The 14,794-nt window shown below is 35.9% G+C and overlaps 1 protein-coding gene across 7 annotated transcripts in view; it reads left to right on the forward strand.

The window, feature by feature from the left end:
• The window catches only part of rap1gap2a (RAP1 GTPase activating protein 2a), a 95,826-nt gene that overhangs the window by 62,396 nt on the left and 18,636 nt on the right, over positions 1-14,794 (forward strand). For 5 of the 7 annotated variants that reach the window (XM_032567094.1, XM_032567096.1, XM_032567095.1 and 2 more), the window contains one exon: positions 8,940-9,024. In XM_032567094.1, coding sequence (XP_032422985.1) covers positions 8,940-9,024 — 85 coding nt within the window. Of the gene's footprint in view, positions 1-8,939; positions 9,025-12,616; positions 12,754-14,794 lie in introns of those variants that run through there. The other 2 variants (XM_032567100.1, XM_032567101.1) reach the window with 2 other exon arrangements.

Below are 14,794 nucleotides of genomic sequence, written 5' to 3' on the forward strand. Positions count from 1 at the left end.
CAAATTAAACTGGGACTTGTGTGCCAATTTCATTTCAGTTCTAGTTTTAAAATATAGACTCTTGAAATAATATGCACTATTTTTTCAAGCTAAATAAACAGTGTAATATCCTGATTAGATATCAGATTTAATGATTAAATTATAAAAGCAGTTGATGAAGACAGAACTCTGAGGAATCTCCCCATATTAACAGGGGCCTGCATATTCTTCTTTTCAAATTACCCAAAGTTCAGTCAGATTGGACACCATTTTTCAAATTGTGCCACATTAACGTAAGTTGTAAATGTTCAAGGTCATTGTCCTGGAGGAAGGTAAACCTCCAGCTTAGTCTCACATCTTAAAATATTTTCAGTCTACATTGCCAATAGTTGCCTTGTCAACAGATCCGATTAAAATGCAAAAGATTCTGTAGCCAAAGCACTTAATTTTTCTTTTATTGACTTAACAGTATAATATCTGGTGCTGGACTGGATTAAAAAGCATTTTAGGAAACGAAAAAGTATTTGTGAAAATGGATGTTTATTAGTCACATCCCCCAGGAGTCAGTATTAGGTCCTAAACTAGTTGTGCTGTATGCCAATGATAGAGAATATATCGAACACGATTACATTTTTTTAAGAGACAATAGTATCTTGTACTCAGAGGAGTATTTAAAAATATTTTTCAAAATATTTGCAATAAAAGACACAAATTCTGATGTAAATGTAAAAATCAATTATGAAATAACAAAGATTTAATGAAAAAAGTTGTTTAGAGGAGACAATACATATACAATTAATTAACCAATAAACCACATATAATATATATGCTAAGATATTTCAATGTTTAAGAAATAAGACCTGTTTTACTGTAGTATCCTTCATTATGTTGAAAAACTGGAATAAAAGGAAATGTCGTACAAAACATTTCTGGAACCATTATTGAAAATACAGAAAAATAGTATTAAAATATTATGAAAACATTTTTCATTTTGTCAGTGGAAGTAAACTGTGGCATCATTTGGTGTAAAAATAATGTTCATCCTATATATCGGTATGTGGATGGGTACATAACGAATAGAGTCTATGGATGGATCCTCTACCATTATACCACTGAACTGTTAGACAGAAGAAAATCTGTATTCTTTTTTTGCTATCAATATTTTCCATTATATGTCGTTTTACAGTTGTTTCCTCTCTAATGTCCAAAAATAAATCAGTTGATATTTGGATTGTTTTGGTTTGTCTGGTTTCACTGCTGTTCATTACATAAGGGAATATAATGATGCCGAGCCTCTTCCCACAGGAAAAAAGCATCGACTTACATTACCTCCTAATGATTGCTCTGTTGTTGACCTCTCTGACCCCTGGGCTCTCCTGTTGGACAGACAGATAAACAGTGTTGTATAAAGTACTGAAATCTCAGAGTCAAGTAAAAGTACAAGTACCTCTCCAAAATACGACTTTGGTAAAAGTCGAAGTCACTGACTGAAATGTTACTTGAGTAAAAGTCTTAAAGTATCTGAAACGTCTTGTACTTAAGTATGGAAATTACTGTAAAAATGGATGTACTCAAGTAATGTAATGAAAAGTACAAGTAAAAAGTAAAACAAGGCAAGTGTGAATGACATTTCTTATATTTTGGTAAACTTGTCAAATAAACTTAAAATAATGTACCCAACCAAGTGCAGACAAAATTAAACCTGCTAATAAATTGTTCCAGTTTTAAAGAGTAGCACATGTTAATGGTTTGTGGTTTTGAACTTGCATGCCTTTCCTATATTCGTTAAATTTAGTCTAAATTGCTATCGCTATGGCTTCTGTCCCCCATTGAACTAGGGTGACCAGACGTCCTCTTTTTCCCGGACATGTCCTACTTTTCAGACCTAAAAAGATGTCCGGGGGGAATTTAAAAATTGTCCGGGATTTTGGTCAACTGCCTCAAACACATTACATAGCTTACAGTGCATTATAGGGCACGGCGCTGCGTGTCACGTAATCCCTGAGCCGCGTCAGTGCGGGCAGCACTCTTCTGTGTTCGTCCCTCCCTCCCAGCCGCTGTACGGTGTTCTGATTTCTGATTTCCCCAACAATGGGAGAAGCGAAACAGGTGTATCCTATTGGAGGTGATGAACAAGCCCAGGCAAGCAGGCTACGGACTTTGTTCGGTAGCCTACTTGCTAATCAGTAGGTGGGGTCAAAACACTTTGTTTCTCTCTCTCGCTTTTTTGTAACGAGTAACTAAACCACACATTGAAAATGTATCGGAGTAAAAGTACGCAATTAAGTTCGGAAATGTAGTGAAGTAAAAGTGAAAGTCATCAAAAATTTTCATACTCGAGGAAAGTATGAAGTACTCCAAAATATACTTAAGTAAAGTAGTGAAGTATTTTTACTTCGTTACTATACAACACTGCAGATAAATACATCTTTTTTTAACTCTTTGTGTGGAGCACGTTTTAATATCGACAGACTGACTAAAATAAAATAAAAAATGGAAGTGGAAGAAGAAGATGGAACAGAAAGAGGTTTTAATTCCATCTGATGTGTAGAAGTTATTAAAACTGATCCAATAGGGTTGCTATGTTTATTTTCAAGCTTCTATGTTTGCAGATGTAAACTGTTGGCACGGTTCATCAAGTATATGTTATCTTTTCTGTGAGATGGGTTCATAGCCTCTAACTTAATTAAGCACAGTTACATTAAACTGTGGGTGTCAGATTTTATGCGTACCTGCTGTAACAGCAGCCTCAGTGAGTGCTTATCAAACCCACAGCTGTCATGCCTAATAAGTGATATTGCAGTGGCTTCTGCTGTGTGAGGCTATTTTATTTTTTATCAGACCTCTCTGCTCCAGCCAGGTCGGCACACTTCGTGCCTTTCTAATTTTCTCCATCTACAATTACTGTTGGATTAACTCCATTAGAGAAACAATCACTGTTGTAATTGGCCAATCAGCTTGAAGATCAGCGTCTCCATGAAGTTTCATTATAAATATTAGGTTTAGCTGAAAACTGGGCCAAACAGTGAGCTCCTAATAACAGAAACCAGGATGTCATCATTCTGCCTATGTCCTCTCTCCTTTATCTTTTTATCCTTTCTCCATCATCCGGATTTCCTTTTCATGCCTTTATCTCTTCTTCCTGAGCCTGGTCAGTCATGTGAGCATGCATGGAGGTCTCGTTTTGTTGTTTTATGTCTCTTTTTTTCACCCTATTTCCCCCCGGATGTTTCATTAGTCAAATCTTATCTTAAAAGTCAAACTGACTTACGATCAGAAATTAGTTTCTGTCTCTCTTTTTGTATTTTTGCCTGAAAGGCTCCCACATAAGCACACTTATATACTCTTGCATCTCATTATTAGATAAACATAATCTGGGAATAGATGTAATTACTGCTGAATAAACTTTAATTAAGCAGCAGCACATGCAAACAGGATTATGTGGATGTGGCTGTGCAATAAAAGTACATCGTGTACTCGCCATATGAATGAGGAGCATTATGCAGCATTTCCTGTTGTCGCTGCAGGTTTACAATTATTAAATCGGAGCGTATTGTGAAAGAGTCTGGAGAACATAAGAACAAGAATATGTTTACTATTTAAAGAAACTTAAAGTCTGGGATAGATTCCTCTGTTATTAGAAGAGCACCCTGCCTGAGAGATTCACAAACACCATCCAAGCTTCAGTGTTTTGCCCATGGCCTGTTTTCTGCGTGCAGTAATGTAATTTCGTGGCGGCGGCAGCACTTTGCATTGGCAGAGAATTTCCTGCCACACCTTGTCTGCGTCAGCTGATTGTGAAAAGGCTGAATGTGACACGGTCATTTTATGTTCCAGCCCAGGTTCTAACTGAATTTGGAGCATAATCTCTTTCAGATTTACAAAATATTCATCAGAACAAAACGTTGGATAGGAAGAATTTCAGAACAAGCTGTAAAGGGATTGTCTCGTTTTTTGTTTCCTTTTGTCCTAACAGGACAAAAGGAAACAAAAAAAAGCCATAGTCGTTAATAGACTATGGCTATTAATGAGCCATAGTCGTTAATGATTTTAAGCCTTTCTAAGAACATCTGACTGGTCATTAAAGTATTACTCTGCCCAGGCAGGCAACTAGCTACTAATAATTAGTAAAGTACTCATACCTCTATAATTTTAAATCCAGTTATTTGAATTTTAATACAGTGTGATTAAACAGTTCCGTGTAATGAAATGCGAGATATTTTGTGATCCATCCCTACAGTAATTGGCACTTTGTGTTCACCGTCCTTTCTTGACCTTCTCACATCTCTCAGGTAACTGAATATTTCAGATGTGATTTTAACACCTTAAAAGCTGAAGTTCAGACTTTTCCCTGAAGGGAACCTTGATTTACACTGTTCCTGCCTGACCTTTGCATCTGTACATACACTCCACTGTGAGCTCTTCCTCTGACTACTGGCAGCGAGTCTTAAAACTGGTGTGTGAAAATAAATCTTTGGACCTCTTGGCTGCATTGTTAAGGTCATATTGAGATGCTCTGATCCAAAGCACCTTGTATGAGAGCCGTTTATTTTGAAAAGCTTTTTTTCTCTGATTCATTTTCCCCATGACCCCATGACTTATTCCTACTTTGCTTCCTCCTTCTGTTCCAGCACACACCCTTCACCCTCCTTACCCTTTTGGTCTGAGTTATTTTCAAACTTGGAACAAGTAATGATGACTTTATCTAACATGGGCACTATGTCAATCTTGACCCTTTTACCTGAATGATTGTCAGAGTTTCATTCAGACAGACTTACTTAAATAGTGATCCATGTCGCATGGGACATTTACCGTACTACTTGTTTGAGGTTCACCAATACATATAGATGGCATTGTATGAATGTATATCTTAGATGCACTGTTGTATAAGAAAGGCATGCAGAAATAGTGCTCTGCTACATTTTCAGGTTCATTGAGTACAAAATAGATCAATTATTTGCTTCTTCCCTGCTATTATTTAAATGCAATTTCAGCACAGAGCAAAGTTCTTGATCCTGCTGCAGTTTTATGTTTCACTTTATGTGGGTGCTTTTGTTTCCATCTATGCCCATTTGATGTGAGGATATACTCCAAACATTGCTGGTGAGATTAATATTTTGGTGGGTTTAGTTAGTATAACAAAATTAATTCTGCCATCTTTTAAAGTTTCTATTCAGTGGTGGGTTTGTTTTCTTTTTCTTTTTACAGACACTGCAGTGTGAATGTACAAAAACAGTTGGGCATTAAATTAGGCTTTTCACTGTAGGATTTCCCATAATGCAAAGCTTTAAGACGTGCACAAAAAAATGGAAAACTATGAATTCCACTTTGTGTGACTTTGGGATGATGACATCATAAGAACCACAGGAATTGAACCAATTAACTGACATAGTGGTGCATGCTCTTGGTACGAGGGAGTCATAGTTTCCAAGTTCTTGGTCAGAAATGGAACGAGAACACCCAAATGAACCGAGCAACTAAGAATCCAATATGCCATCTGCATGAATGGAACACATTGAAAGTGGCAGGTTGAAACTATTTATCAACACTTCTGATGGTTTGTTTCACATTGAACTACACACTTCCATAAACCTCGAGTTGTGAACCAGTTATTTTTCTTTGTGAAGACCTAAAGTGGAGAGAAATACTTTGTTATTGGCTTCTTGCTAATGGTTTTCACCCCAACATTGGTCAATATTAATGATTTTCTGACTTACAAGTAAAGCACACAGCTGAGGATTGGTGCTGTGCAAAGTACAAGAAAACAAAACTTAAAGAGTAATTTAAAGAAACCAAAAAATATACAAATTACTTAAAAGCACTGTGATCAGTTGTCTTATGCAAACAATATCAAACTCGATAACAAAATCGGTCAAAACATGTAATACAACAAACAATATAATACAACAGTGAAATAGCAATGTTCAGAAATGTGATTTTGAACAACTCTAACAAATGATTTTCACAGAACTTTGTTTTCTTTAACAATACATTTAAGCAGGAGCAGAAAAAAATAAGATGAATTCTTTCTTTTCAAATAAAATTGTTGTTGCAGGGAATCTGCAAATGGAAAGGGACAACAACCATCACTACAACATTTGAATAAAGCTATATGCAGTATTTAGTTTTCCCCGCTCTTGGTGCTATTTTGTCTGAGAGGGAAGCTTGACATCGTTTCTCGTCAGCAAGTTCACTAATTTTTGGTGTTAGGTGTTGAGTCGTGGAAATTCTTTGGGAATACTTTGGGGTGTGTCTCGGGACTACGACTTTGTCTTGAGTTTTATGTGACACTGCAATTCCATAAGTTCCATCTGGATGTTTGTTGTTGCTTTCTCAATGTCAAAACCAAATAGATTTAGCATTTTAGAGCTTCAAAGTAAACTAAATTGCATACTCATTGTGCAGCTTGCACATCTAATCACCAGAATGTGCACATGGGAACGTAGCAGGAGTAACTTCTTCAAATGCTTTAACTATTAAAGCAGCGAACGTTTAGGTGCATCCATGTTTACTTATAAGTTGTACTGTAAGTAACTGTCAAAATATTTTTAAAAAACACAATGCAGAGCATTGTGGGATTTGTAGTGTTACTGGGGTAAATGTTCTACTGGCATGCTGCTAAAAATAGACAGGAAATTATTTAGTGGCTACATGCCTTCTCTATTGTCACCAGATTTATGTGTGACTGGAAGCCAGGTTTTGGAAGGGTAGATTTTATCTTGATTAAAGAATGTTGCAAAACAAAATAGCAAAAGAAATAGATAAACTGAACATGTCATGTTCAGTAGTAGCTCAAGTAAGCCAGGTTGATTTTACAAAAAGTTGAATAATACCAGTAATGTAATTCTGTGCAGCTTAGACACCAATATACTGTATTAAGCGAATCATTATATTTGCAAAAAGGTTCAAGACAGTAGGGTTGTTGTTTTGTTTGGAATGTTAACCAATAAAAATCCAAGAAATACATGGACCATAGTACTACAAGGACATTTTCCTTCAAATGCACAGTTTGTAAATACATGTGATTGTAGTCAGATGGTATGTGACGGTGTAAGGCAGAACGATTTGGGTCGCTGTAATTGCAGAAATTCACAGCACAGATGCACCCTGGAGACAGATGTCTATACAAGCTTTTCCTTTTCGCAGGTCAGCAGTGGAAAACCACTTGTTACCTGCCATTCACAGAGAACAAAGAAAGAACAGTACACAATGCACTTCAGAAACCTGTGGTTTGTTCTGTCCTATATTCTCTCTCAGTCTGTGATAGCGTATGATCTTCTTTTAATGTTCAACCTTGGCTACTTAGACCTGACAGTCAACCAGACTGATATACAGGAACACAATCGTGCTTTGTTATGATGCTGAGACTGTTGGGGGGTGGGGGGGCTAGGCCTGAAGTGATTTTTTCTGTGTTTTTCCATTCCTTACTGTGTTTCTTGTGCTCTCTATATTTTTTTCTTTTATTATTCTGCATCTAATTCAGCATTCCACCTTTGTCGCTTGCAACCACTTGATGCAGCAGAGAGAATGGAGAGCTGGTAACAATTATTTCTGCAGCTAATGAAGCAAAAGAGCATCCATATTAATTTTACATTAAAACAGCTAATTAAAACTCAGTTCTGTCCTTGTAGCTCCTGAACCTACAGTGATCTGAAACAAGTTTCCACTTCAAACGTGTCATGTCTGGTTCAGCAACAAATGATGTATACATTCAATGCAGTTTGTCTGTTTCACCTGTATAATCTGGAATGTATTAATTAGAAAAATCAGTCTCATAACTTGTGACTACTCTTGGTTTTCAACAGGATTTTTTCAAAATGTCTCATCTTCCCAGTTACAGCATCTCCTCAGTTACAGCTCAGCCTTTAGCATCTGGGATCATCATCAGTGTGCACTCGTGCTTCTGAGTATGCTATGATACAGAGGAAAGTAGGAAAATTAGAACAATCTTTCAGACACAAATGACCTCTTAAAGCTCTTAGTCAGCCCCCTGGAACTCTTTTGAGCATACAAAAACAGCAGAAAGCCTCTTAATTGCAGATTCCCATCGAGGTCGTGCTAAAACCTTTGATTAGAGGAACATTAAATGTTCCTGAATGAAATAGAGGTGCGCCGTTACTTAACAGCTATAGGATTCACTCTTGTCCACTGGCTGTAATGGCCACTTCAGGTAGACATTAATGATTGGGGTCAGTGCTTTGTGGTAAAACTGCAGTAAATCTTTAGAATATAATAAGAGGACATTTTTTAAAGAATAATTTAGTCTCACTTTTTGTTGGAATTAAACCAACGGACTATAGCAGTTGATGTGCTTGATTTTTTTATTTTATTTATTATTATTATTATTATTATAGTTTTGGTTAAGACTACTCAAGCTTAAAAAGCCAATACATTTTGCTTCAATGGACGAACGTTTTCAAATTTAGAATGTAATAAACGTCAGGCAAATTGAATTACAATCCAAGACATAAATAAAACAACACCCTTGTCAACCTAATCAGGGGAGAACTTGTTTTCACCACTAACACCAAAACCATGAGATTTGGCCTGTGAGCCCTGAGTTTTATTCATGTGCCTTAAAGGGTCTAAGTTCTCATTTGTGCTTCACCAAACATCCTCATTTGCATGTGTTTCAGCACTAGCACAGCACAAATGTCCAGATCAAAGTGTGAGCTAAATATGAAGTAGCTAATTGACTCAGAATTTAAATAGAGAGAAAATCAACAAGCTAAAAAATCAAGTCATGTTTTTCGCTTAGTCAAACATTGAAACATGAAGATCTATGCAGGCTGAATTATTGTTAGAAGCCTTTTCAGGTGCTGTGGTTTTTCACACTGAAATGATGGTCCCATTTTTAAGCAGCCTAAATGAAGGAAAACACGGATGTATGACCCTGTGAACACTTTGTCGATCACAGATCTGAATAAATTAAAGGTGTTTTCTTCCCTTTGTGTTTCTAGGAAACAGGAACTGCTGAACATCTCTAACGTCCCTCTGGGAGAATGTCCCCCATCGCCACCTCGCACAGCACCACCCAGCATGAAGGTATGACACCATGATTCATATATTGTGTGAAGGGATTATAATTACTGCATCACATCCATATCACAACCTCTTTGAGATTAAAACAAGGTTTTATATGTCCTAATATGGTTTTGTGTTGTACATGATAAATGTAAAATCATACAAACATTTTAAATTCTTTTTTATTTTATATGTACATGCTATGCTGAAGTAAAACCACAGCTTATCATACTTCAGAATTTGCAGATATTTATTGTTGTATGGGATATGTGTAAAGGGCAAGTATCTAAAATCAGGTTCAGTTAAGCTTTTTTCTATTTGTTTTTCCTTTCTCTGATCTCAGTCAATATGTGCTTAATTGCATCAGCTGAATTCTGGTCTTCCAGGCGGGGAGTGCTGTAATCCCTTCTTTATGTATGTACTTGACATTAAAGAAGGGATTAACTTTAGAGAAAAGGAAAATAAAGAGGTAGTATGCCACCCTCATGCAGAAACTAGACATTCTTGGCTCCAGTGGTAAAATTTCAACTTGTATTTTTCAACTAAGAAGGAGATAGTTTGATTAATGAACGTTAATGCATTAACATTCTTTCAATGTTTGCTATAATGCTATCTTTCTTTTTAGCCTCCATTAGTGTGGGATACCTTCCTTTTGCAGACTATTAGTCATTACTTGTTTTGAAGGTTTACAGAGTCTCCTTTTTTATTACAAAATATCCAATTTTATTTGCAGTTTTACTTGTAAATGGACCTGGGCCAGTTTCTGGCTTCAGGATTTTGAACAGTTCTGGTCTCACATCAGTGCAAGTGGCCTGTCATGATGATCTTATGGTTTAAAGTTTTTTATTGAGATGTTAGAAAAAGTATTAATTTATTTATTTGAGATGAAGCCATTAATAAACATCAAGTATGTAAATATGAAAAAGTTAGCAAGACATTTTTTATCAGTTATCCCTTAGCAGGTAACATATAACAATGTAGCTAATTAAATAAACACTGTACATGTTTTCATCTTTTCCTATCTGTGCACTGAAAGCAAGCTGGCTACAAGGAGCCCTTCACACTTTTTATTTACTTAAGGGAAATAGAAATTTAGTTGTTTAGATTTACTTTTCTGGTTTTATCACCAGCCAAGTTATTGAATTTGAGTGTAATTTCTGTTAAACAGCTGACTGAAAGAGGACTACCAGCAGATAGCTCAACTAATTAACCAGCTAACATTAGCTGGTTGCACCTCAGTGTCACCCTATAAAGACCAGCATGGTGAAAAGTATTATTCTTTGTAATACAGATATTTACTTGTAAAATATTGCTAAATATCTATCAGAATCAAAATAGCAATAAAGAAATGCCGTACACAAAATTATTTTAACTCCATTATTCAATAATTATTCAAAATGTTTGATCATTTTGCAGCAATATGAAACACCAGTTGTCTTTTAGTTTTAAACAAAAGGCTTTAGATGGCTTGATGTTTTTATTATTATTATTTTTCTCTAAGTTCAGTACAGCTGTGATATTTCTACTCAAGCATATCAGACCATATCATACCAGCTCATGCCTATTTGAGTATTTGCACTAAGTTTCATTCTTCATATAAAAAGAAGAACTGCAGTCAGGTCATAAACTGACTCCAGGATAAACTGGATCGTGATGCCATAGCAAAGGAAATGGTTGGAGACTTTACTCTGAGACTGATGATATCTTCACGATAAATTTCCAGCGGAACCTGGGCTGTCACAGGAACCAAAGTGTAAAAATCTATCACAAAATTGAGGACTTTTAAATGCATTTTAAATATCTGATTAAAGGAGCTGCCACACCGACTTATTGTTATGACACTTTACTGAGCTGCACACAAAGAATGCTTTTTACTATTCGCAGGAGCCTTTCAGATTGTAATGATTTCCAGACCTCTATTACTCATATTTTGCTGTTTTCTTGAAAACCCATTGAAGAGTTGTTTTCCCCCCAAGGCAGCATCTTACACAAGAAACAGATAACGACTTCTCTAAGAAGGAAACACTTTTTTACATTGACCTCGAAGTGCACTGTCATCCCTGTTCAACACAAAGTGAGACTGCAGAATGACTGACAGGAAAGAAAAAACCTTCATGTACAAGAAAACATGTATGTGAAAAGAAGATAGAATCAAAACATCACTTTTATACTTGATATGTGGCTGATTTCTGCTAATTATCAGCTGGCAACCAGCAATTCAGCTGGGAGCTAGAGAGCTTTAATAGCAAGACTTGAAATGTTAGAAAGCCCTTATAATCGCTATGTACATCAAATCCATGGTTTCTGTTTAAAAACATTCATCCTTTTTTCAGACAGACTAATGAAATATTCTGTGGTTCATTTCATCGACTAATTTATTTAGCTTCTGGATAAAGCAGACCCAGCATTAGTGTTTTCTCCATTAGTGGAGCAGTTAGAGAATCTGTTTCAAGTCATACATAAGTAACCAAAGAGAAATAAAGTGAATAGCACAGAGATGAAGTGGTTGAATCCATTATGTGTACTTATGCGCGGTAGTACTGAAGAATAAAATACATTTATTTCAATATTTACTCTTCAATTTCAAAACGGGCATCATTGTTTACCTTTCACTTAAATATCCAAACTATTACAAGGAAGCTTATTAAGATAAGTTGACAAAATAAGATCTCTATTACCTCTTGAATTCTAAATGGAAAGATTTAACCAGCTCCAATGTATATGTAATTTATTTTTATCTACGTTGCCACTTAGTTTGCATACACTTTTCACTGGGATGAATTTTACAATCATTTGGGACTTTCAATGATTACTAAATTTGAATTTGGATGGCTGATTTGAGATTATTTGAGAAATCCCTGACAAAGCTCATAACCTGATACAGGTGTCTTTTTAAAGGCCCCAGAAAGCTCCTTCATTGTCACCATGGTGTTCACTGTCACTTCTGTCATCAGCGTGAAACAAATCTCATTTAAAATGCTGAATAGTGATGTTCTAGTTGTGTCTAACTTCTGATACTCCTTTTCATGCAGAAAACCATGCAGGCGGTCGTAGACTGTCACAAGGTTTTAATAATAGTGATGATTATTTTTTTGGATTATTTTTTAACGTTATATTGGTAAATATAACGTTAATCCTCAGTTGATTAGAAAATATTGCCAGTATATTCACTCCTGTGCACCATAGTATATCAAGTTTAATGTTGTGTCATCATCCTATTCTGCAAAAAGAAGGGATCAGAAGGAGCATTAAAAGATATGACCTTTACCATGAAGCTTCAGACATCAGTGTAGTCCCTCGTAAACTAACTTGAATATTCTGTACTTCAACATTAATTGCTCTTTTGACATGTTCGAGTTTTTAGACCAGGTATTAAAGCAGGTAGTGCAAATGAGTGGATGCTTACCTGAAATAAATGGTGCTATTGCTCTTTCATTATGAATTTCACATATTCATGATGATGCACACTGTGTGTAGTTCTATAAATAAATCATTTCCTTTAAGAAACTCAAGGTGACACACCACACTGTAAATCTGTCCCACATAACTCCTGCTGCCATGTGCGGTGAACACACTGGGCTGACCTGTTCTGCTTTGACAAATCATTCAGTTACTCACCTGACTTGACTTTCCTGTTGGAGCTTCTGCTACTGAGTGAGTCAAAACATAGGGTAAACAAAACTGAGAGCAGAGGCAAAAATGAGAACACATGGAAAAAAGACAAGAGGGGATGTCTCAAGTCCTGTGATGGTAAGTCTGAGTCGACTGCCTTTAAAAACACTCAGATGTGTTGTTGATCAAATCAAATTAATAACCAGTGTTTGCAGATTAAAGTGTTCATCTGAATGGTTTAACCTCTGTATACAGTTGAAATGTTAGAGTCTGAATTTAATACCAACAGCACTCTGTTATGACCAACATGTGCTGGAAAAAAGTTGCTTTTACTGTAATTAGTCATTATTAGAGTTGGGGAAAAAAATATCACAATTCAAGCATTATTGCTGTTTTGTAAAGTCAGCCTGCTAGTAAATGCGCAACTTAAAATAGTAAAATTGCCACATATTTCTGTTGAAGTTCAAAACCCTGCTATTAACATTTATTATAGTGGTAATATTTCTAACTATTTGTTTCAAGTTTTAAGTTGAAAAACTAGAAACTGAGCTCTAGGACTAATCAGAAACACCAACCCAAATCAAACACCTGACGTTTGTTCGATTTGAATTCATCCCTTACACTTTCCTCAGTTTTACGTTCTATTCTTATCTGGGTTTTATTCTGACATGTGAAGCCTCATTTTCATAACCAAGTCAAAACGGCGTTGTCTGTTCCAGATGCAAATCGTCACTGAAGCTCTTCTGTATGTGACTGTGTTGACGTGTGTTTTGCTCAGTAGAAGCATCTTCAACCTTTCATTGAGCTTTTTCCTGTTCCTGAGTGAAGCTCTCACATGCTGTTATTAAAAAAATATGCCGATGTTCCCAGCTAGGTGAGTTTTTGTCAGTTAGAGAAATTTTAAAGTGATAGCTCAGGATTTTTGAAGTTAAGATCTCTACATGCTGTCTTGGTGTCTTGATGAAGATCATTTGGACTTCTACAATCTTAAAATAGCTCCGATCTGAAAAACGTCATGGAAGTTTATGCAAACACTTTTTTTATTAATCTTTCTTCCATAGCCACATTTGCATTAGGTGTTTTTTGTTTTTTTTACACTAATGCTCAGGGGGAGGTTTTGATATGAGCAATGTGACCAGTTGCCCAGGGCAGTATTAAAACATGGGGACCACACAAAGAAAAATCCCCCAAAGCAAAACGTAACGGTCAGTTTCGCCAATATACATCTACAAACGGTGGTGATTTTGCACCCCTTGCTTGATGTTGAGAATAGCTTTACAAACTTTGTGCACAACTGAGTTTGTCTGGGTGACATTCACGCAAAAAACTCTGCTGTAGAGTTTTTTGAAACCGATTGCTATTTAAACAGCAAATTGAAGTCAGACCTGGTGGACCAGCAGTTATCTTTTTTTTAAACATGTACAGAGAATGGAAAATGTTAATTTTTTTACACTGAGTAATTACTTGATGAGAAAAGAAGGCAGTAGAACAGTCTATACAGTATTGTTTACTTAAATGGCTAACATAATTTTACTTTTTATTCTCTTTGCTTCTGACTGAAAATGCTTCACATTATGTTTTAGAAATAAAAATAGCCTTTCAAAGAGAATAAATTCAGAAGTAACAGCAGCATCATATTTTTAAAAATATATATTTTCAGTATATTTTTCACACAAGAAGATCACAGGAGGCACACCACCTCCTACATCCGTGTCCATATATGAACAATCACAGATTTCTTTGTTAATAAAATTCAGTTCAAATTATAAAAATCCAAATGATCACAAAACAGCCTTCACAGAAGTTCAGAGATCAGAGTTGTTTTGAGATCTAAGATTTAACTAATAACACCTTTTTACCAAAACCTAATATCAAAAATTCAGAACTACAATTTAAAATGAAATAGGCCTCTTGCAGTTGCTGCCTTAAATGTGCAGGCCCGAAAAAGATAAATTCTTCAACATGTCCCTTAAAGTCCCACAAATAAAAATCACCAAAGTGTGAAGATTGCTGTGACTTTTCCTCCTTTCTTTCAATTTTGTGGCCAATAAAGTTCATGACTTAACATTAATATGTGTGAATTTTGCCAGCCAATGAGCCTGTCAGTCAATCGGTGGTGGAGGCCATTTTACCAATTTAATCTGCTTTCCGCCAGCCTGTGGTGTCCTCTTCAGGTTGC

Source organism: Xiphophorus hellerii, chromosome 7 (assembly GCF_003331165.1).
Source record: "Xiphophorus hellerii strain 12219 chromosome 7, Xiphophorus_hellerii-4.1, whole genome shotgun sequence".
NCBI lineage: Eukaryota > Metazoa > Chordata > Actinopteri > Cyprinodontiformes > Poeciliidae > Xiphophorus > Xiphophorus hellerii.